At 35.9% G+C, this 24,272-nt stretch overlaps 2 protein-coding genes across 13 annotated transcripts in view; one reads left to right on the forward strand and one right to left on the reverse strand.

Moving 5' to 3' along the window:
• Positions 1–22,735, forward strand: part of NOC3L (NOC3 like DNA replication regulator) — a 33,627-nt gene extending 10,892 nt beyond the window's left edge. For 2 of the 7 annotated variants that reach the window (XM_017654386.3, XM_073240665.1), the window contains 12 exons: positions 84–212; positions 2,186–2,317; positions 3,778–3,858; positions 4,175–4,275; positions 6,352–6,424; positions 6,518–6,581; positions 6,664–6,735; positions 7,073–7,254; positions 8,468–8,596; positions 9,125–9,222; positions 11,084–11,168; positions 11,495–12,027. In XM_017654386.3, coding sequence (XP_017509875.3) covers positions 84–212; positions 2,186–2,317; positions 3,778–3,858; positions 4,175–4,275; positions 6,352–6,424; positions 6,518–6,581; positions 6,664–6,735; positions 7,073–7,254; positions 8,468–8,596; positions 9,125–9,222; positions 11,084–11,168; positions 11,495–11,578 — 1,230 coding nt within the window. In that variant the 3' untranslated portion in view covers positions 11,579–12,027. Of the gene's footprint in view, positions 1–83; positions 213–2,185; positions 2,318–3,777; positions 3,859–4,174; positions 4,276–6,351; positions 6,425–6,517; positions 6,582–6,663; positions 6,736–7,072; positions 7,255–8,467; positions 8,597–9,124; positions 9,223–11,083; positions 11,169–11,494; positions 12,028–16,592; positions 18,288–20,841 lie in introns of those variants that run through there. The other 5 variants (XM_017654388.3, XM_073240664.1, XR_005060651.2 and 2 more) reach the window with 5 other exon arrangements.
• PLCE1 (phospholipase C epsilon 1) overlaps positions 16,641–24,272 on the reverse strand; it is a 330,740-nt gene continuing 323,108 nt past the window's right edge. For all 6 annotated transcript variants that reach the window (XM_073240663.1, XM_073240662.1, XM_073240661.1 and 3 more), the window contains 4 exons: positions 20,903–21,058; positions 19,296–19,514; positions 18,755–18,967; positions 16,641–16,775 (listed from right to left, as the gene is read on the reverse strand). In XM_073240663.1, coding sequence (XP_073096764.1) covers positions 18,779–18,967; positions 19,296–19,514; positions 20,903–21,058 — 564 coding nt within the window. In that variant the 3' untranslated portion in view covers positions 16,641–16,775; positions 18,755–18,778. The remainder of the gene's footprint in view (positions 16,776–18,754; positions 18,968–19,295; positions 19,515–20,902; positions 21,059–24,272) is intronic.

Below are 24,272 nucleotides of genomic sequence, written 5' to 3' on the forward strand. Positions count from 1 at the left end.
GCAGTGCACTGGCAGCCCCCACTACAATGCCAGTGGGGCTGAGGTTGAGAAACACTGGGTTAGTGTAACACTGAATTTTTCAGATATCTGAGATGTGTTGTGAGGCAGTAAAGAAACTCTTCAAACAAGATAAGTTGGGCCAAGCTTCCCTTGGAGTAATTAAAGTGATTTCTGGTTTTGTGAAGGGCAGAAATTATGACGTTAGGCCAGAGGTAAGCCTTTCTTTTCTTACTCTGCATTTTATTTTGTTTTAATTACAAAGTTAATTTTCAGTTGTTATGAGGAATTTATTCCTTACAGAAGTATAAAGTGGAAAGTGAAAGTACACAATTCCTAATATGTAACCATGCCAACAGTTTGCTGTGTTGTTATGAATGTTTTTCTGTGCTGATAGAGACATATATGCTTGTTTATATTTTAGAATTAAAAAAATGGGTTTAGGCATTAGATTCACAGACACTGAGAAGTGACTACTGGTTACCAAGGGGGAGGGGAGTGCTGTGGTTAAGGGTGGGGAGGGGGACTGTTGAACCACTGTGATGTACATTTTATAAAATTAAAAAAAAAATGGGTTTATGCTATAAAAACTATTCTGGAGCTGTCATCATTTTACGTTTTATGGACTTATATATAGGGCTATCCGATTCTTTTTAATGTTTGCCATTACGTGGATATATAGCCTCCCACATGACAGACACTTAAGTTGTTCCTAGATTTTTGCTGCTGTAGTTGGTGGAAGAGAACATTTTGATCATATTAATTTTTTAGTGCTTAAGTGAGTAGTCTGTGCATTAAATTTCTAAAGCATACGTAGTGGATCCAGCAGTATACACACATAAAAACTTGAGAGATAATGCTACATTTTCCTCTAAAACCATTTTATTACCTATGTTCTCACTAGTGATAGGAGTATCATTTCCCTCCCACCCAAATCAATGCTGAATATTTTTACTATTTAATCTGTTAGTCTGGTAGGCAAGAAAGTTATATATATATATATATATATATATAAAATATGAATTTTTTTGCTTACACATTGGTATAAACAAAATTATTCAGTGAGGTTTATTATTTATTAAGCTTTATTAGGGAGGTTTTGCTTCTTTTCATATATTTATTAGTCATCTGAATATTTTCCCTGTTTGTATTGTTTATCAATTTTTTCTTCCAATACTTGTCTTAATGACTTGTAATCATTTTTTTGTGTTCATTTCAATAAATATTAGCTATGTACTAGGCACTGTTCTAGGTCCTAGAGATAAGACAGTGAACAAAAGAAATAAAAGCTCTGTGTGTTTGTTGAACTTGTATTAATTACATACGTAGTAAGGACCTCAAGTCTTTGTTACCTAAGTTGTAAATACTTGCTGCCCTGTCTTATAATTTTGTATTGTAGTCTTTTTTGCATTATAGAAGTTTTACATTTTAATCAACTCTGTCATTTTTCTCCCCTTACATGTGAGGTTTTATTTTTGTCATTCTTAGAGCCACCTCAATCCAAGATTTATACATTCCTTTCTTCTAGGGGAGTTTCAATTTTTATATTTAAATATTTAATCTCCATAAGTATCTTTGTGTGTACAGTATAAGTGCAGATCTAATGTGTATATATATATATGTGTGTGTATATATATATAAATATATCTTCTTAAATGGATAGCCAGTTATTCCAGTACCAATTTCCTTTTGCTGCTGATGTAAAATGCTGTCTTTAGGTTAAATTTCTACACAAAATTTATTTCTGAACTCTTTTCTGTTTGATTTACTGATCTCCTACAAGTAATATAGTATTAACACTTGTAGCTTTATATTTATAGTTTATAGTACAGTATGTATACATTAAATACAGATATACGTGGTAGAATGGCACTGGTCAGAGTAGGCATTACTGATAAAAGGCACAGAGCATGCCCAGTACCAGGTGTTCTCTTGCCCTCGTATTCATTGAACTATAAAATAGCACTGTGTATTTAGCCCAATACTAATTCCTTTGATGGACACAAATTGTCAAATATGTTTAGCAAAAGGATAATATAAGTTAGTGTAAAATGTGATAAAAAGATGTTGCAGAGTTAATTTTACATGTAGAGAGGAAATAACATTATTAAGTGCTGATTTTTCTGTATAAAGATTTTGAGGGCAGCATAAATATTAAGCTGTGTATTTGTGTTTACTTGAATATTAGATGTTAAAATCATTCTTGTGCCTAAGAATCAAGGAAGTAGAAGTGAAAAAAGATACAGATGATATTAATAAACCAAAAAAGTTCATGACTTTCAAGGAGAAGAGAAAAACTCTATCAAGAATGCAGAGAAAGGTTTGATTTATTTCCTTTCTTATTTTACTTGGTTTAAGATTAAATCATAGGATAGGCCCAGGTAAAATTTATAGTAAATCATAAAGACAAATATTTTAAAACCTAATATTTAGAGAACTTTATTTTTCCCAGTTACTGCAGATAAATATTTTGTTGAATCATTAAACTGACCATTAAGTGGCAGAGAGCAGTAGATTAAAAGATTTTCTTGCCATGCTGACTTTAATTCTTTGGCTTTTTAGATCATCTTAGATTCATTGCGATACACAGATTTCTTCCTTAACAGAAACGACACATTCATATAAAGTTGGCCACAAAGTGGGTTTTTGTTTATTGAATCACATTTCTTTACTAGCTTGTATTTGAAACCTAGATTGAAATTCCAGCTCCTTGTTTACTTACTGTAAGACTTTGGAAACATTTTTTCTTTAAAATTTTGAAATATGGAGCTAATAATAGCATCTACCTTGAAGTGTCCTTGTGCAGTTAAATAATATATGTAAAGCTCTTAGCAGAGTGCAAAATACTATTCATGCTTTAAAAACATTAATTACCACCACCATCATTACCACTTTTCAAAACATTTCTAAACAGTTTATTAGGATTATCAAATTGCTTATGTAAACAAAACAAATAATTTCCAAAAATACCCATCTTTGAATGTGTCTATAGATTTTGAAAACATGACAGAAATATCAAGGTAGGCTTGATAATTATAAGCAAATAAAGGTAAATATTTTAATTATACCATGGTAAATCCTACTATAAATTGGATATCCAAGTTAGGAACAGCATATATGTAGCTGTGGTGGGGACACAAACACCCAATAAGAAGATGGCCACTGTTGATGAACTTCACATGAGGGAAGGAAATTTATTCCTCAGTCAGCTTCTAATAACTAAGTGGTGCTTAGCAACCATCATTTTGCTCTTACAGTGTAAGGAAGTGGAAAAATTGATATTTATTGAATTTCTATATGGTGTCTGGTTTCATGCCTTGTAAATAAATGGGTTTAGGAAGTATTCATGACTGGTTTCCATGTTATAGATGTTTTAACAAGAATTAATTTCTAGGCTCAGCATGTTCTCCTTTTTTGCATGTGAAAAATTTTAAATTATAAAAAACTAGAGCCAAATATAGTATATCACAGGTATCCACTATTCAGAATGAGCAAATGTTAATAGACATACTTCAGTTTTTTTTCTTGGAAAGAAAGAAATCATCAGTGATAGAGCTGGAATCCCCTTTGTTCCCTTCCCCAATCTCAAAGGGCAGCCACTGTCCTATGTTTGGTTTGTCTATGCTTCTTATCCATGTTTTCTGCTTTTGCTATATTTGTATTCATAGATGACAACCTATGGTATTATTGTATGTGTTTGATAATATTTACATATTAGGCCACTTTGAAGCTTGCTTTTTCCACTCAATGGTACATCCTCTCACTTTCTCATCTTGTCAGTGGAAGAAAGCAGAAGAGAAACTAGAGCGAGAGCTTCGGGAGGCAGAAGCTTCAGAGAGTACTGAGAAAAAACTTAAACTGGTAAGCAGTTTCACATTCTTTAGACTTTTACAGTGTTTTGTTAAATTATTTTTACTAGAGATTTATGTTTCAACTTGCGGGTGTAAAATTTGGGTTTACTTCATGAGGCTAAGTTGTGGCAAAATGGTGATGTGATCCATGCTAGCTTTGTGGAGTCAGTATGCGTTTCTTCACTGTGTTCTATTGAACCTCCTCAGATTGAATGTGGAGAGGGATGGGAAGGGACAAAAAAGGTTGAGCTTTGAGCATCATAGTTTTGGTAACTCAGGAGAAAGTATACTAGGTTATACTAAAGTCATTTTGTTTCTCCTGACAGCACACAGAGACATTGAATATTGTGTTTGTAACCTACTTCAGAATATTGAAGAAGGCTCAGAAGTCACCCCTCCTGCCAGCAGTTCTTGAAGGTCTTGCTAAGTAAGGGCTGTGTAGGTTGAAACCTTTGTCACCAGCCTTTCCTTAAACACAGTCCATAACAGAGTGCTTTTTTGGTTTTCTAATCTCAACATTTTATGTTTTAAATCTGCTTCAATAACTCCTTCCTTCTGCTTACCACATTCCAGGTGTCCCTAAGGCTCACCTCTCCTTGGGTCTTTCTGCCCCCAAGTCAGTTATCCACTGTCACAGCTTGAGTGCTCATGCACATGACTCTTGAGTCTGTTCTAACCTAGCTCACACATCACGTCTCTAGTCCCGTGTGATCTGTTCCTGTTAAGGTAGAGCTTCTTGTATATCCTGATGGCCCTGTTGGGGAATGTGAGCGAGAGTAATGGTTGTCATGGTAGTTTTCCATAATTATTTGAAGTAGTGTCCTATAGAACAGTGCTATCCCTATAGAAATATAATGTGAAATATATATGTAATTAAAAATTTTCCATTAGCCACATTTAACAAGTAAGAAACAGGTACAATTAGTTTAAATGTACTTTATTGAACTTGATCTATCTAAAATATTTTGGCATTCAGGCAGTATTAAATATTAATGAGATATTGGCATTCTTTTTTTCATGACATAGTTTTGAAAACTGGTATATATTTTACATTTCACAGCACATCTCAATTTGGACCAGCCATATTTCAAGTGCCTAATAGCCCTGTGTGGCTAGTGGCTACTGTAGTTGGACAGCACAGCTTTAGAAACAGGACTCATGGCTGAAGATGAAGAAAAGATGAGTTCTGTTCAATGTGGGAAATTACTTTCCAATGAGTGGAGCTATTTGGCAATGAGATCATCAGCTATTTGGCAATGGGATTATAAAGTAACGTGGTCTCTCTCATGGAAAGTATTCAAAGAGAGCTTGGGCAGAGAAGGTTATTCCTATGTTGAATAGAACCTGCTCTTTGTTTTTCACAACTAAATCCTTTATTTAAAAAGGTTTTTAATCATATAAACTCATTAAAAAAATTCTAAAAATGAAGAATAAAATTTTAAATTACAGGTTTCCCTCCTGCATATGTTTGTAAGTCTGCCTGCCTTCCTTCACACAGATGGATTCATGCTATGTGTACTGTTCTGTAACTTGCTTTTTTTCTTTTTAGATAAATGGTTACTCTGGGTATCTTTCCATGTTAGTATATATAGGTCCACTTTTCTTTTCCTTCTTAAGTTCATAATATGCCCATTTTATGTATCTGTTTAGCCAGTCCTCTATGCCCTGGAAATATCTTGATGCACTTACGTGCATAGATTGCCAAGTCAAAGGGTAGGGTGTGCTCATTTGAAATTTTGATAAATGTTGCCAAATTGCTTCTTAAAAAGGCTGTACCAGACACGAGGAATTCATCACTTCTAAGGTCCTTTCTTGTTGTAAGGTCTATATAGTGTCGAAGGCTTTTGCACTAATAGTGAAGAGATATCCTGACTACTTCAGTGCCTTGTATTTTATAGTGTATAGAGTGCTCTCACATTTAATAGCTTACATGATTCTATTTCTTTATTGAATGATTTCAGTTCTGTTTCTCAGAATATACACCCAGGGCAGTACTTACCTAGGATCATACAGGTAATTAATGGCAGAGCCTGAACTAACTACCAGGTCCAGTATTCTATTTTATTTTTAAAGCTTCTTTCATAGGGTCCCTATTATAAATAGCAGAATCTTTCCTCCTTCCCCACTTCCTACCACCCGCTTCCCTAGAAGCTGTGCTGCTGGCTGGCTCCGTTATGACTTAGAACAGCACTGGACACCTGGTAAACTTGCCTTGGGGAAATCTTTTGTTCTTAGCAACTTGTTTCTTAGGCAGTTCTGGTTTTGAAATATTTTCAGTTTTAGTGCTTCATATTCCTGCTCAGTATAGTGTCCAGCTGTGGTTGAATTGTAAAAAAGAGCAATCCGAATTAATGAAATGTATCAGTAATCACTACCGTCTCCATCATAGCTCACATCTTGAAATAAGAAATATTAAAAATGTGGTTTTAAAGTCCAACTTAATTTTTAGCTGCTTCATTTCTGTTTTCAGGTCACCTATTAACTAAATTTTGGTTGATTCTAGGTTTGCTCACCTTATAAATGTGGAGTTTTTTGATGATTTATTAGTGGTTCTACATACCCTCATTGAGTCTGGTGTAAGTACCTATTAATGAATTACTTTTTAAGATAGACATGATAATTATTATTCTTAATATCCTTTCCCTCCCCCTCTTCCCCCTTTTTTAAAGGACCTAAGCTATCAAGAAAGTCTTCATTGTGTCCAGACTGCTTTTCATATTCTTTCTGGGCAAGGTAGGATACTTTCTTAATCACATACTGTTTGCTTTACCTTTGGAGGCTGTACCATACCTAATTGTTGGTTGTAATTTCAAAGGTGATGTTCTGAATATCGATCCAATGAAATTCTATACACATCTTTATAAAACGCTTTTCAAGTTACATGCAGGTATGTAGGTTTAGATAATGTGTCTTTAATCAATATTTATCTTTTAAGAATGTTGTGATTGGTATTATAATCAATGAGAAGTAGGAATTGGTATGTGACCTGTGGCCTGCCAGGGCCGCTCATCTGTATGTAACCTCATGTGAGGGAGAGCGCTTCGGGATTGATGGGAGGTGGCATACAACCCACTGCATCTCCTGACTGTATAGCATTACTTCTTTGGTTAGGGAAATGGTTTGGGACAGATACGAGATTCATCTTCGGTTTTTCTGGAGGTCAGTGAAGTTGCATAATGAAAAAATAACAAGAACAGCCCTGAAGGGTATCTTTGCTCTTCTAGGTGCTACCAATGAGGGTGTGGGGATTGTACTCCAGTGCCTCGATGTCATGCTGACTAAACGCAGAAAGCAGGTTTCTCAGCAGCGAGCCCTTGCCTTCATCAAGCGTCTTTGTACCCTCGCTCTTCATGTTCTTCCAAATTCAAGCATTGGCATTTTAGCAACTAACAGAATATTAATGCATGTAAGTAATGATACAAATGAATAGAACTAAGTTTTCAAAGTGCAGCAATGGTGTTTTGTTTGTGTGTCTTTTTCCTCTGTTTACATTATTTTAATTACAAAAGTAATTCACACTTGTAGCAAAATCAATTGATAAAAGTACATAAAATTTTAAAAGGAAAGCATTCCCAGCTCTATTAACACTCTCCAGAGGAGGCATTTTTTTACCTTTTGTTGAGTATCCTTTCAGCAGATTTTTTTTATTCATATATAAACACATACACCACACATACAAACACACACACAAAACACAACTTTTCTTATGGTATATACTGTTGTTCTACAACTTTTTTCTCCAACACTTAATGATGATTAACACATTTTCATGTCAGTACTAATATAACTACTTTATTTCTTTAATGACTAGATATGGTTATTTGTTTTAACAAATACATCATTCTTACTGCCTGCCTGCCACTGTTCAAAATGCTTTACAAAAATAAAGTCACTAAATTTTCATAACTTTCTTTGTGAAGTAGCTCCTATTATTGTTCCCATTTTATAGGTAAGGAAAGCTGAGGTGCAGGGAGAATAAGTAACTTGCCTTAAAATTACATTGCTAGTAAGTTGGGAGAGGTGGGATTCAAATCTAGGCAGTCTGGCTTTTATATTTTCCATTTTTCTTTTGATCAATATATAGCTTCTTTCCATTATACTATACAAACGGTGCTACAGTGAATATTCCTTTATTTATTTTTTTATGTTGATATCATTAATGTACAATTACTTGAACAACATTATGGGTACTAGACTCCCCCCATTATCAAGTCCCCCCCACATACCCCATTACAGTCACTGTCCATCAGCGTAGTAATATAGAATCATTACTTGTCTTCTCTGTATATATACAGTGAATATTCTTATATGTGTATCTCATATAGTTACTTCAATAAGAAAGATTCCTAAAAGTTGGATTGCTGGATAAAAAGTATTTTCTTTTGTAAGGTAAAATAAATTCTTTTCAGAGCAAGCTAAGATAAAATGGTATTTTGCAAATCTTGTGCCCTATGGTATAAACTTAAATTTTTAAAATTAAAATTAGGTATAAAGTCCATATGCTTATAACTTCTATGTAATCACAAAATCAAATTAAACTTAAATGCAAATCAAAGCACAGAACCCAGTAACATTCTTTAACAATATTAATAAATCCTTTTTATGTGACATTTTTGCAGACTTTCCCTAAAACAGATCTGTTGCTTGACAATGAATCTCAGGGAAGTGGGGTCTTCCTTCCTGAGCTGGATGAACCTGAATACTGTAATGCCCAGAACACTGCTCTTTGGGAATTGCATGCACTAAGGGTAAGATTGCTGCCCCCGACCCCCGCCATCAAGCAATGTTGTGCGTTGAGGTTTGGAAGGTTTATTGAAATCCTTCCTTAACACTATTCAGAGTGGAAGATTTGTCATCAGGCACATTTGTATTGGATCTTATCCAAGAAGGCTTCAAAGGCCTGCTCAGTTTCAAGGTCACTCTGTTGATCTTATACTATGGACAGCATTGGAGTGAGAATCATAGAAAATGTGTTAGGAAACCTGTTGTAAACTAACTCTTTTCAGTCTGAAAGAGAAATTGCTCTTTGATTTTTTTCTTTTCATACTGTAAAGGCAAGACTAAGCTATGTCACTGATAACTTGGTTATCAGACAAATTTGTGTTATGATCTTGTGAGCAAAGATAATACTTTTTCTGTAGATATGTGGTTCTTATGAAATACATGTACATATAGGACTTTTTAAAAAAATGTTTATGAAAGAAAATCTTAGCTGAAGCTAGCATTTTAGAAAGTACTGACCTGTGCACAATGTGGTTGTCCTGTTTCCCCTTCAGAAGCATTACCATCCCATAGTGCAGAGATTTGCAGCTCACCTGATCGCTGGAGCACCTTCTGAAGGCTCTGAAGCCCTCAAACCAGAGTTGAGCCGAAGGTAGTTTTTAGCATCACCAAATACTTCCCAAACTGTTGGTTTCAGTTTGTAGCTATTTACTATGAGAAGTCTGTTGTATAAAGTAACAGATCTTAAGATGTAAAGTGCTTGGTTATCTGGATTTGGTCTCACTTCATATTCCTGACCTTTTCTAAAGAGAAAACATGCTTACTGTAGTTTTGTTAGTTTGGGTTTATCACTTAACACTTTTTTTGTAATAAAAATTTAACAGAGAGATAAGTAGAAGGATTAGTAAATTCCCATATTCTCATCACTCAGGTTCATTAATAAGATAATGCCATATTTGCTTTATGTGAAGATCCACAAGTCTAACCACAGTGAGATCCTCCCCACCGGCTTTGCACCCTCCAGTCCCCGAAATGTCCTGCTAGAGCCACAAAGGGACAAATGAGGAGAGAAAAGAAGTGTTTTGGACTGCCACCCAGAGGGCAGCAGTTTCTCTCTCTGGCCCCCACAGCCATCTCTGCATAGTGCCTCCTGACCTGCAAGGAGCTTGGACCTGGTACCTCCGGCATTCACCTTACATGCTTCCAGATGGGGAAAGGGGCCTTCCTAAAAGAAGTTTTTTTCTCCCCCAACTTCTGAGAAATTTCAAAAGTAGAGAAAAGTTGAAAAAAATAGTGATCACCTTTCTTCTCACAAAATCATTAAGAAAATATTTCAATTATACAGAAGAGAAAATGGTACTAAAAATACACTTGTAATGTACTCACTATTCAGAATGAATGTTTCACTGTAGGTTTTTCTCCTTGGTAAGCCCACTGGTTTCTTTAATTCAGAGATAATGGACAAGTGACCTGTAGGCCAGCAGGCTGATTTTCTGGCTTTTTTAGAGTCTAAACAAACATGGAATTAGTTGCTATCTTCTAAATATTGGAAAAATTCACTTAAAAGACACATTTCCAGCTTTTCTTGAAGATTGGGAGATTTTGCAAAACTAGGTCTGTATTTTGACATGGCAATAGGCAGTTGCTTCCTCCTCTAAATGAGGCATAAAAGCTGTAGTTTTCCATACTTTTCCTTCTGGATAGAGATAACTTTTGGCCTTATTTTTCTTCTCTCCTTTCCACCTGTCCCCAGCCTTGTTTTTTAAAGGGAACAAAAGGAGAAAACAATTCTTTGTCACTTTCCTTCTTCATGATCCTTTTCTGGCATGTTTTCATCAGAGATCTTGAATACTGGCCTCATTTATGCCAGAGATTTCTTTTTCTGGAGGAAGATGAGGAATGGGTTTATGCCAAAGGCTTGAAAAAGGAGACTCATGATGGTCTTCGCCTGGAGAGGGGAGCTTGGGATGTGACCCTAATTGCAACCCTTGCAGGCCCTGGCCAGTCTCCTTTGAAGAATGTGAACCAATCCCAAATCATTAAGGGTTCATTTACATGCCATGGTATAAACGTTTATTTTGTCCTGAATGGCCTCTCCTTGCTTTTAATTCAGGCCAAAAACTGAAGGGTGGAGCTGTTTGAAATCTGTGGAGGCTAACTCCAGGCTCCATTCCTCCGGCTCTGTGACTAAGTTAAACTTAGTTGCATATTGTTCATATAAGTTGGTTGAGCTGAGATTTAATCACAATGAACTTGAAATCTTCCGTTCAGCCTTCTCTTTGTGCAGGCCTGTATTTCTAAATGTATACTAGACCTCTTTTAGGTGGATTTAGTTGGATAATGTCATTACATGGGAATTTAGGATTTATTTAATGTGAGTGTATTGATTTGTTGGTTTTAAAAGCAGGATTATGTTATACCTTCATATATGGATATAAAGAATAATTGGATACAACTTAATTATTTTCATGTTACACAGCGTGTCTTTACATTTCTTATATTTGTGATTATAGATCTGCTGTAGAGCTTTTTGAGACTTACAGCACGGGAGCAATGACATTCAATCCTCCTGTTGAATCTTTAAACTCCAAAAGGAAGGTATGTGATACTTTTCATCATTTCTTTTAAAGATGAGATAAAACCTAAATGTCTCTTAATAAGTTATTCCAACGTCCTTAATTGTTTTATAGGTAGTTTTTCCATGTTTAGGAATTGATGGAGATCTCTGGGATTGGAATTCCATAGAGACAGTTGTGAGACTTTTCTGTTTGCTATAGGGTATGTCCAAGACCTGACGCAGCACTGTTGTTACGTTTCATGTGTTGGCCAGGTGTTGGCTATTGCCACTTTCAGCTTAGTAGCTCACAGCGTGGCTTTTGCTTATGACATAAGAACTTTTAATTCATTCTTTTATATTTTTTCAGGATAAAGTTTTACAAGGGGATTCATTTTTGAATAAAGATTTAAATCAACTAATCAAAAGACATTGCAATGAAGTTGATACTTAGTTGCCTTTGGATTTCACCAAGTATTTGGAAACTTCACTACAGTAATAGAAGAATGAAGAGTCAGTGGACTTTCTAATATATTTGTGTGTTTGTATAGATGCACATAAAGACATGTTACCTTAGGATCTTCTCCTTTTATACAAGGGAAACTTCCTAATCTCCTTTGAGTAGCAGAGGGTTCTGCCCCAGTTCTGAAAATATTCCATGAAGAAAGGGGAATCAAAAGCCTTTCCCCCTCTGATATTTGGAATTTCCTTCTTAGTGATGTTGCCTTTTGAAAATGTAATATACATATTAAGCTACAGCTTTTTTTAAAGTCTTTGAACCAAACTTAATTGAAACTCAATTGCTAGATTAAAATGAGGGCATAGAAAAATCAAGACTGTGAAACTGGTTTTTACCATTCATCTACTCTTTATAACCAAATAAAGTCTGTTTTTATTACAACATTATGGATGGAACAGTGAAAAGTTCTAAATTTGAGTTTTTATGTGGATCTCTGAGAAAAGAAAAAATAGCTTGAAATTAGACACCAAGTTCATTGGCTTTTGCTGGATAATACACACTTCAAGAAGTAACCTAATTTGGCCTTTTTAAAAATGAATGAGTGTTTATTGTGGCTACTTTCAAAGTTTGAATGAGATTCTAGTCTCTTCAGAGTTTTAAGTTCTTTGCATTTTCTGACATGCTTTAGAGGGTGATGGAGGAAGAATTGCTCCTGCGTAGAAAAACCAAGTCTGGAAATTTACCCTGTTTTAAGGATAAAGGATACCCAGTGAAGGGAATTTTTCCCCCCTTCTTTCTCTTTTTTTTTCAGGTACAGAAAAAATGCTTCTTCTTATGAATATAATTAATAAGCTGTATTTTATGTAATAGCTATTGCTATATTCTAGGCATGGCAAATAAATATTTTAATGACCAGCTCATAAGTATTGAATACTTAAGTAAAACAGCTGCTTTTTTCTGCTTCCTATTCTTGTGATCTGAGAACTAAAAAAAATGCAGTGGTCCAATTAAATAGATCTCTTAATTTCTTCAAAGCTGTAGAAGGCAATTACTTTGGTATAGATTTTAAAGCTTTTTTTCTCATGAAGTAAATAATAGAGATTTTTTTTATTATACCAGCAGAGTGAAGCATATCAGCTCAACATTGCATGTTAATCTTTTAGCATATTATATGTGATTTTAAGACATGTTTCTAAAATCAGTTTCTTTAAGCTTGATTATTTAATGATGATAAATGTGTGATTCACCATATAAATACTTGTTTTTAACCTACCTTTTGGATATAAAGCAAAGTCCACGAATGTTATGAATAGTTGTTTGGATGACTAAAGGGTCTTTCCCCATTAGAGTACAAGTAACCAATACATGTCACAAATCATTTATTTTCCAAACATATACAAATACATTTGTATTTCACTTTGGCAGCAGAAACTATAGTTTGGGTGAAAAACCAATTTTAAAGTAGAAATTCATCAACTATTGCACACTTGTATTATGTTTTTAACCTGTTACACATACAGAGAATCACAATGAGACCATAAAAGTATACATCTAGTATTTAAATATCCTACACGAATTTGAGGATAAAATATACTTGTGCATTAACATATGTAGTCTTGTATTGATGAGTTTCATTTTCAGAACGAGATGGCTGTAGTCATTAATAATAACATACACACACTTTGAGGCTATGCTAAGCTACAGCCTTAAATATTCATTTTTACTAGACAAATATTGAGCACCTACTATGTGCTTAGCACTGTGCTAGGCACTTACAAGTGAAGTGGGGTAATAACAGCATAACATATAACCTCAGTCTTCCATGGTCTTGCATGCTGAATCAAATCATTCACAACATTTAAAAATATATGACATTACTCAAATCAGTGTCAGAGTGAGTTGTTTCAAAGTTGAAATCTGTGACATCTGAAATAGGGAAGGCTTTAGAGCCTGCTTGATGTCAGGTTTGGGCATAGTATTGTTTTGGATCTAAGAGATGTATGTGAATAGCTTGGTAATCATGGAGATTCAGTAAGTATTTCAAAAAATTCATTTTAGATATTCCTTTGTCAAAATCTCCCATCAGCCAAAGATTACATTTAGGAAGTAGATACAAAGAGATGGCAAAAACATAAATTGTTAACAGTGCGCTGTATCATGGAAATGTTGACCCAAGTGTAGACTTTGTGTGAGAGGCAACCTCTGTTTTCTAATAACTTTTTTGGGGCCCAGGTATTCACTTCTTTTCTTGTTGCTGATGTGAGAGAAGCATCTGAAAGGGGTCAGAGGCAGCCATCAAGAGAGCACTCTCCCTCTAGGCTACCTCTTAACTCTGCCAAGTGTAAGATCAGAAATTGGAAAGGGAGAGAGCAGAGGAAGGGGAAGATGTAGTCCTAAAAAGACAGTACGTCTGTAGCGGCAGGGGAGGCCCACTTCCACTAATGAGCCTCCAGTGTCTCCAGAGCCATTGGATGGGAGGCCTTTGTAGGAAAGCAAATAAAAAACGATCATCTGTAACTCACTTTTGTTGAGATTAAACTCTGTATTGACCACCAACTGGAGAATTTATAAACAATTTCTACTTACTAAGGATGACATGAAGAGAGGCATTCCTTTGAGAGGGTACTTTCTGCCCAAATAGTATTGTTACTTCCTATAAATTTATCCTCAAACTTATGCTCAATTCCTTAACACCCTCATGTAATTTTATATTTTGCAAAGCAACCAATTCCAAATGAGCAGGTGCCTGAAAGTTCATCTATTTCTTCCACGCTCACACAGCACATTGGATTCTTACTCTAATCCCCTCTGGCCAGCTGGAATGTTCTTACACGTTGGCACTGCCTAACACACTGAGAACTCAAGCTCCTTTTCATTTTGTTTTCAGTGAAGCCTCTTAAAATATTTTTTGTTAAATTGTGTAATAAACCCAGCTTGCTTATTTAGATTCTTTTCTGTATCAACTTCACTGATAAAAGTTTGCTACCCACATTTTTAGGAGTCTGAAAAGTATGAAGTAGTAATAGTTATAGCCTGGATAGTTATCTTAGATGCATTCTAAATAGGCTAATTTCTTTCATTTGGTATACTGATATAGCTAAAATTCATATTAGCTATAAGTAAAAATTTCTTATTTTTGGCAAACGCAAAGTGGGTGCTGGTTAGTTGTAATACTAGAGAAGACCCTTTATATTTTTGAGCAGTGTACTCTTCCTAAAGTCTCAGTTCAAAATAGAGTATGTACTTTCCCCTCAAACAGAGTGGACAACCAAATTGGATTGCAGCATGAGGTGATCAGCTGTGTTCACTCATTTGCTAAAACTCAGTTTTGCATTCAGTTTCACAGTAAGATTCAGATTTTGTGCTGTAGCAGATGAAGCTCGTAAAGAGTCAAGGTCAACTGATAAACCTGAAACACCAGTCTTGCTTTTCATGTGTTACTCTGCACAGTTTTCTTTGACTAGCTTATTAGACCAGTAATCAGTTTTCAGTAATGCTAAGCCAAACCAGAGGCAAATGCCTATTGGCTTACAGAAGCTTGATAAAGTGTTTCTGGAATATTTTTTAAAACAGGGCAGCATTATTCATTTGTTACAGACCAATTACTTGAGTTAGAAAGAAACCTGTAGCACTGTACAAACATCAAACTCGAATAGCCTGACTTCTGTTAACAAGTAAGTGGTGGTTCTAGCATTAAGGCTTGGAGTCAGAACTTCTGATAACATGAAAAATATTTTTAACACTTCTGTTTTTAGAATATGCAAAGAACCTGGGAGCTGTTTTATTCATTTTTTATGACAGGTAAAAACTTCCCAAAGCAAAGGTTAGGCTTTTCGGTGTGTTTTGTAATTTGAAGATAAATGTCTTAAATTTTAATAGATAAAATTTGGATTTTTACTTTAGAGGGACACACATTTCATTTTAAAAGCATAATTTGCTTCATACCAAGAATAAGAAGAAATCTTTACTTGCATGATAGTTTTATACAGTGAAGTTTTAAAAATAATTTATATTAAATGGCAAGTATGACTTGGATCAATAGCTCTTCAGTTATTGAATGAAAGCCTTTTTTATATGAAATTCTGGCCCATTTCAGGTATTCAGAGCATGTATTTTTATTTTTAGGAGATTTGTCTTGAAATAGATAGAACCACTAATGCTTCTACTTCATAAGTGATATCAAGAAAACTGTATAATAAATATATTAGTACAGTGTCAATACAAACCTTGAAAAATAAATAAATTTAAACACCAACTCAATCTACTTTTGCTTTAAAAAAATGGTTAAGTTTCTTGTTAAGACATCACAACTCAGTAATGTTAAAATTATACAATATTCTAAATTCATTTTGTGAAAACCAAAAGTAGAATAATCTGTGAATATATAAGCAATAATCTTAAAAACAAAAACAAAACCCCAGCATCATTCTATATGTAAAAAACCCTTAAGAGGAAGTACACTGTGGTACACAATACAGGAACTAAATTGAATTACTTTTTAGTGAATCTTTTAGGATGTATTTACATTTGCAATGCCCCAAAGCTACCAATTCTCATCCTTAAGATGTGTGACCAAACTAGCCTGTTCACAGATGCCTGCCTCTTGTTCCCAGGTTTCTCAGGTCAGCAAACCATGGCCCCTGGGTCAAATCCGGCCTGCCACCTGTTTTTGTATGGCTTTTGAACTAAGAATAGTTTTTACATTTTTAAATGATTAAAAACCCAAAAGAGGAATATTTATGACAAGTAATAATTATATGAAATTTAATTTCAGTGTCTGTAAATAGTTTTATTGGAACACAGCCATGCTAATTTATATGTATGTTGTCTGGCTGCTTTTGAGTTACAAAAGCCTAGTAGTTGTAACAGACCATATGTCCCGTAAAAAGTTAAAGGCAAAAACTTAAAGACAGTTGGCTGACCTTTGCTCTAAGTCATTTACTGCAAGCTTAGTGCTTCTTCCAACTGTTGACATTAATTAAATGGGCTTTTTTGCTTCCTTCATCAGGAAATTGGTTGGTAGCCAGTCCTGTGCCATTTTGCTTGTCCTCAGTATGGAACTCACAACCTGTATGGAGGCTTCAGTTCATCAATCATCAATTTCCAGTTTAAATCTAATGAAAATGAGGAAATTATATTTGTTTCCATCATGTTTATTCTTGACTTTAACTTCTTGCCAAAAGATCTTCACCTGTAGAATTGTATATATAGGCTTGTTAGTATATTTAAAATAAAGGAGCAGAAATATTTACAGTGTAGCAAGGGTTTTCCTGCTATTCAACCAACAGTAACCCGCAGCTCAATGGCTGGGTTCAGGGGAGACTATTTCCTGTAAACTCACAATATTATAACACAGTGTTCCTAGGAGGTAGAACGTTAGGCTAGTTCTTCCCTGGAACACCACATTCTTCAGATTTTTTTTTTAAATCACAAACTCTTCAACTTTTAAGAAGGTAGAATTCCTTAAACATTATTCAGGTAAGAGTAAGGTAAATACTTGTTTAGAGAAATTCTTAGGTTATTATTATGGGGTAATTCTTGAGATTTTAGAGATGAAAGGACAAATAACAAATACTGTGTCAAGTTATGAGGCAGTCGGAAATTTGCACGCTGACTGGATATTTGATATTAAGGAAATGTTAAGACTTTATGTACAGGCTTACCTCAGATATTTTGTTTTGTTCTAGACCATGACAATAAAGCAAGTATCACACACACACAGAAATACTATGTCACTTAGAAAGCAGTAAAAACATGGGATATATATTCCCACAGATGCACTGCCAATGGCTATTTTTAAAGAAAAATGTCCCCAAGTTTAAGCAAAGCTGAGATCCACTGCATGATTCTGAATGTCTGTTTGCTGCAGGAAAATGGAGTCCAAAGGCTTTCATCTAAATCACCAACACCTCTGTTCTCCTAAAGTGTAAGCAATTAATAATACTCATTATAGCTAGCATATCATTTTAAAGTCACATTTCTAGTGGGGTTATATTCTTATGTACTTAGTGTAATAGCACAATGGGCAGAGTGTAACTTCACTGTCATTATGGAGGTTATAATACAGAGGTGTGTATAATGTTATCACACCTATGATTTACTCAATGCTAAAGTTCTTGATATGGAAAACTTTCAAATTTTGATCATAGTCTTTATGGCATGTCTACAGACTACTGTGATGAGTCATTTTATACAAGTTGGAGAGGCTCAGTGTTGGTGCTTAATCTTAAAGCTCACTTGGATTTTGGAGAAGGCACTAATGGTCTCAGTGATACTGGGGCAGAAAATAAAGTGAGTCTGGAACTTTAAAAAATTGGATACCAAATGTATCTCCTCAGAAAATGGGTGCTGAACCTTCTCAGAGCTGGTACAGCCCGGAGCTTCACTGTCTGTGCCTAGTAGCTCTTACCTGACACCACGTCATGTGCGTTGTTACCATTTCTTTCTGATGAACCTTTATATAAAGAACCTACATAACCTTGAATCTCTCAGAATAGTAGGATATACAGATATCCTGAAGGAGGCTGTTTTCTGCATTTGGCCTTATCTATTGTTTTCAAAGAGCTTTGTTATAGCATGGGGCACTAATTACTTTGGGAATTTTTCCTCAAATGTAGAAAGATGAGCTAAATGTATTGGGCCTTCCTTTGGGCTGTTATGAATCAAATTTGTCATGAAGTATCAATAAATTCTTTAATTGTGAGCATCTGTAGTTTTATGTAACAGGTTCCTGATGGTAATAAACACAGATGCAATGGTTTTACTATGCTGCTGGTCTCTTGGGCATTTCAGGTCTTATAACAACAATGGAACACGCCCTTCATGTATGTTTACATGCTTACAATGTAAGCAGCCCTTCAAGAATATTTATGTGAGTTACCAGTAATTAAGATAGTTCTGTCTGATGGGCCCAGGCTGATATAGTAGTTAAGGCAAGTTGGTTGTCCTCTTGGGCTCTTTGTTTAGTTATCTACAAAATAAGGGTGTCTAAAATTATAAATGCCTAAAGTACACATATCTTCAGAGCCCTTTACTGTTTCAAGGTACCATTCCTACGTGCCTTCAGGAGATAACCTCCTCTTGGAGAAGACAAAAGATTCTGTACAAACTGTGTCTTGCAGAGTAGTATACACTGACCCCTGTTTCAGAGCTGTGCATGACTTAGTGTACCTGGGTAAGATGTGCCACCCTTGGTCACTGTCGATAGTCTATGGTGTCACTAGAGGACATGCAGCCCATAGGTTTCTCCTCCTTGTTTTGGACGCTTTCTGAGGCTAAGACCTGAGAAGGTGAGGTGGGTCCTCGGGGCTGTTTTGTTGACTTGGTGAGCTTCTTGAGTTCACTTGCAAAAGAAACACCCTTTCTCTTGTCTTCTCGGGATGCCTGTGAGGAAAAAGAACCATCTATTGGTATTAGATTAAAGCCAGGATCCTCAGTCACCTGGCACCATATCAGAAGGCACTTTCCTCTTCCCTCTCTAGTAAGTAGAGTTTTAGAAAGAAGTGCAGAGGGCCTCCCCCTCTCAGGACTGCTTCACCAGGGGGGAATGCATTTCTTTTCACAGTGAAAGCAAGGCCAAACAATTTTGCTCAAACAAAATTCCTTGGCTCAGAAACTTTCTCCTACCTTTCACTAGTTCCCAAATTTGATTACAATGTAGTTATGGATGTCAAATAATTTGTGAAGAAAACAAAATAATCTTGAATTTTACCTGCACCTGCTCCTTTAGCTTAAGGATGAATTTTCCTGCACCTTTCCACTTGCTTTGGGCTTGAAACACACACTCTTGATCCAAAAGGACCCGTTGGGAGGATTTTGGGATAGAAGACTTTTTGTTGATAGTGTCTTTCACCACCTCTTCCAAAAGCACATAGTCACTTGGGTTGGGGTTGCTCAGGATGCTGTAGGAATACTTGGCTTTGCATAAAGTCTGAAAGATAAGTATGATCAACTGAATAAAGACACAGCATCTCCAACACCTGCATTCATTCTAAATAAATTTTAATGTGGAAAAATGTCATAGACTTTTTGAAAAGGAGGGGAGCTTTCAGATCACATCATCCCACTCCTCATTTTATATTTGTATAATTCTAGCTTAACATTGTACTTTCCCATATTACCTTATTCATCTGCACAGCAGCCCATGATTTAGGAATTATTATCCCTATTTCAGGAAACTTAAGCTTACAGAGATGAAACAGATTCCAGAGGATGCACAGCTAACAAGTAATATGTAAAATCTTGAACTAGATTTTCTGCATGCACCGAAGTTCATAGACATGAAGGTCACACGAACAGTGAGGCACAGAATCCTGACCCTCCGGAGCCTTGCTGTCCTATTAGGTTGCCTCTTTATCACAAAGTTTGGATGTTGAAGGCATATTAAAACTCACCTGGTTTCATTTCTCACTTAGGGGAAGACTGCCTTTCATTTATGCACTTACTCATCAAATGTCTGGTGAAGGCCTACAAAGTCCCAGATACTGTATTATGGGGACACATGTGAACAAAGGAAGCATTGCTGGCCCTCTTGGAGTTCAAAGCATATTTAGGAGGTTAATATTAACCAAATTATCATGCAGTAATATCAAATAGCATTTAAATAGTGCTTACCATGTGCTAGGCATTGTATGCCTACACATATTTACTGACTTAATGTTCAGTACAACTCTATGGGAAGTACTGTTATACTATCTCCATGTTTATTTGTCGTAACGTGCCACACAGTAGTGTGCTGAAGCCAACTGGAGTGGCTAAGTTGAACAGAAATCAGCCAAGGTATTTACATAACAGAAACTGGCAAATGCTACAAATCAAGGCTTTTTTTTTTTTTTTTTTTTTGATAGCCAGTTTACCAGCATACCACTGTAACTAAGGCACAGATTGCTAAATAACCTGCTCAAGATCTCAGAGCTGGGATTTGAACCTGGAGCAATCTGATCTGGAGCCTGTGCTGTTAGCCGTTATACAGAATTGCTTCTCAAATGGGTGTTGAATGAGTGCAAACTATGACAAGTCTTTGAAGAAAGGAAATGTAGTTCCCCAAAACCATGCACACAAAGAAGCATGGCCTGGAGGAGGGTCATGTAGGCCTCCTGCAGGACTTTCTGGGACAAGGAAATTATTACTCCACAGAGCCACCTCTTAAAACTTATCAACGTGTCATAGAGAGCCAGACTCGTAGATGCCAGGCAAGTATCTATTGAAGGAATGAACTAATATTTGCTAATCTTGAGAGGCATAATCTGCCTTTGCAGATCTCCATTACTCTAGAACTTCAGTCACAAGATCAGCTGACATCTGATCTGTCCCGACCACCTGCTGAATGACATCCTGTGCAGTGCTGACACGGGGCGCTTTGATGACGGTTCGAGGTTGCTCTGGAGAAACGTCATGCACTTGAACAAAGAAACTCTCCTCTGAGCTCAAGATCACCTCTTTATCATCTTGAACAATGGTTTTCTCTTCTAGGCTCTATGTTAAAAAAAAAAAAGTATGGGTAAATGGGAAAATGATACAGGATAAGAAAGAAAAGTCTATCAAAAGTTTAAGAGGTATTTTGGTAATGTGGAAATAACTTCTTAGCTTTATATTTCATACACTAATATTTCATAACCTATTCTAAAAGTAGAGACATGTCTTCTGAGAGGAAGAAGGAACATGGATATTTTGGCTGAGGTTAAAAACTAATAAGGTCTGGCCCTGAACAGGTAAGTAGATCTGCTCCTATTAGCTGTGGATTTTGAATCCAAACCAACTGTAGATACGTTTGTAAAAAGACAATATACCATTCTGCAAATTAGCGCAAGTCAAATAAGAACACAGTGAATTACTTTCAAGAGAAATCCCACCCATTTTCCATATAGATGTTGAATACTGAAGAAATGCTAGATGTCTGAAAAGTGATCATGAGAAGCTGGCATTCAGCCAGGCTGGATGAACAAAACCCACAGTGGAGAAACATCAGCCTGAAATTATGGCTGGAGGTAAGTGATATTGAAATGAACATTGGCAAAATTCTCAATAATAATGAGAATTGGTCATCAGTGAATTTTACATATATAATTACAAGTATCACATAAATAGATATGCCTGTAGAATATCTTATTAAACATTTTCAAACTACAAAAATATCAATCATAAGGCAACTTTTCCCATTTTTTCTCATTTCATTCTCTATACAAAACCACTTTTATTAGGTTATATGTGCTTCTAAACATTTCCTATGGATATACAAATATACTTTTGTATATGTGAATACATATATACAATGAAACTGAATTTAAATAGGATGTGATGTTGGATATAATGTGATTGTCGAATGGCTAGTGTTCTTTGTTAGCCCCATTCTCAAACGAGGGTAGCTTACAGTTACCCTGCAAGTGGGAGGAATGAAGGGGAAGGAGAGGAAAGGCAGGTAAGCCTAGGAAACCCCATTTCAGGAAGTGAACATTGGGCAGGAAGGTCCTCCAATCTCCAGCATTCTTCTAGCCTTAAGTCCTCAGATCAGGCCACTGAAATGGCGCTAAATAATCAGAAAAATCAAGAATTTCTGGGAAATGCAAATCAAAACCAAAATGAGCTACCACCTCACAGCTGTTAGAATGGCCACAATCCAAAAGATTAGAAATAACAAATGTTGGCGAGGATGTGGAGAAATGGGAACCCTCCTACACTGTTGGTGGGAATATAAACTGGTGCAGCCACTGTGGAAAGCAGTATGGAGGTTCCTCAAAGAACTAAAACTAGATACACGACCCAGTAACTGCACTTCTAGGAATTTACTTGAAGAAAACAAAATCCCTGATTCAAAAAGATGTATGCACCCCTATGTTTATTGCAGCCTTATTTATAATAGCCAAGGTATAGAAGCAACCTAAGTGTCCGTCAACAGAAGAGTGGATAAAGAAGATGTGGTACATATACATGATGGACTATTATTCAGCCATAAAAAAGAAATCCTCTCATTTACAACACATGGATGGAGCTGGAGGATATTATGCTCAGTGAAATAAGCCAGGCAGAGAAAGACAAATACCGTATGATTTTACTATTTGTGGAATCTAAGAACAAAAAACAAAATAGCAGTAGACTTAAACGCTGAGAAGTGACTAGCGGTTACCATGGAGGAGGGTTTGGGGTGGGTGGGTGTGGAGGGTAAGGGGGATAAAGGCATAAAAGTTTCAATCATAATATAAGTTGGTTACAGGGATGGAGGTGGAGCATAGAGAATATAGCCAATGGTTCTATAACACCTTTCTCTGTTAGATAGTAACTGTACTAGTTGGGGTAAAAATTTAATGTGTAATTGTTGAACCACTGTGCTGTATACTTGAAACCGATATAATTTTGTATATCAACTATACTTCAATTAAAAAACATTTCTGTCGCCATCCTGGAGGTTCCTTGCTGTCACTATTCTGTGAGTTCCAACCAGCCACAGGACCCAGAATTGTCCCCATTAACAGTTAAGTCAGAATGGATAACTGCCACCAGGTGGCACCAAACTGGAGCCAGGGCCAGAAAGGACTGACTCCAGGAACCTCTTGCCAATGTTCCACCAGCTCTACAGTCTCTCTAATCATTTAATTAATCTTGTAGTCATCGTCCCTACAATTTACAAGACTGAAGTTTTGAACCCCATTTGTTATATTGTGCTTTGGGGCTGGGGGTGTTATTTGTATATTTTTATTACATAAAATGAAAGTGTACTCTGCTACATATACTGTTCTACAACTTGTTTTTTTTCCTCACAAGATTGCTGTGTTATTTCATGTCAGTTCCTAGAGATTTTGCTGCATAATATGTCACTGCATTGATGATAATATATTTAACCAGTCATAGAACAGGGTTGGGTGGTAGGTAATTCACATGATATAATTTATAATCTTAGTTTCTTAAAAATGAGGAAGCAAGCAAGCAAGAAAAAAAAAAACGAAAAAGTTTCTGACACATAAGATACCCCAACAATCATGCAATAAGCATTACTTTTAATAGAACTCCTTAGAACCTCACTCAGACCTTATTATTAAGTAGTTTTCAGCCACATTAGAAGACATAGATTATCAGATAGTAACTGCACTAAAAGGCGAGAGGATTTAACTTTGTGGGTAACTATTGAACCACTGTGTTATGTATTTGAAACCAATATAAGATTGTATATCAATAATACTTCAATTAAAAAGCTTATTGGAAAAAGAAAAAGAGGACATAGGTTATGGCCATAACAATAGCTACCTCTTGGATAGCACTTTATAGTTTACTAAGCATTTTTCTATGTTTGGCACAGGTCTCATGATAATATTTCTGAGTCAAGCAGGGTAGTTTCTATTATAGATTTTCAATTAGGGCACTAAGATTTACAGAAGTTAGGTGAGTTGTCCAAGGTCATCTAATCTGTGGCCAAGCCGGGTTTGTCTGATTTCAAACCCAGCAAGTGTCATAGGAGGGCACAGTCACCACAGGAGGACGTGATACTTGACAGCTCAAGAGCCTGGGAGACAAGAAAACTAAAAGGCAGGTGGGAAGGATAAGAGGTCACAGATAGTTTGGGGCTTTTAATATATGGGCAAACTGCTTATATATCCTAAAAGTTCCACAGAACAGAATAAATGGAAATACTTATTGCTCTAATCTATCAACTATCTTAGTGTCTGCTTGCATTCAATAATTGCTGAATTAATTTGTT

Source organism: Manis javanica, chromosome 7 (assembly GCF_040802235.1).
Source record: "Manis javanica isolate MJ-LG chromosome 7, MJ_LKY, whole genome shotgun sequence".
Lineage (NCBI taxonomy): Eukaryota > Metazoa > Chordata > Mammalia > Pholidota > Manidae > Manis > Manis javanica.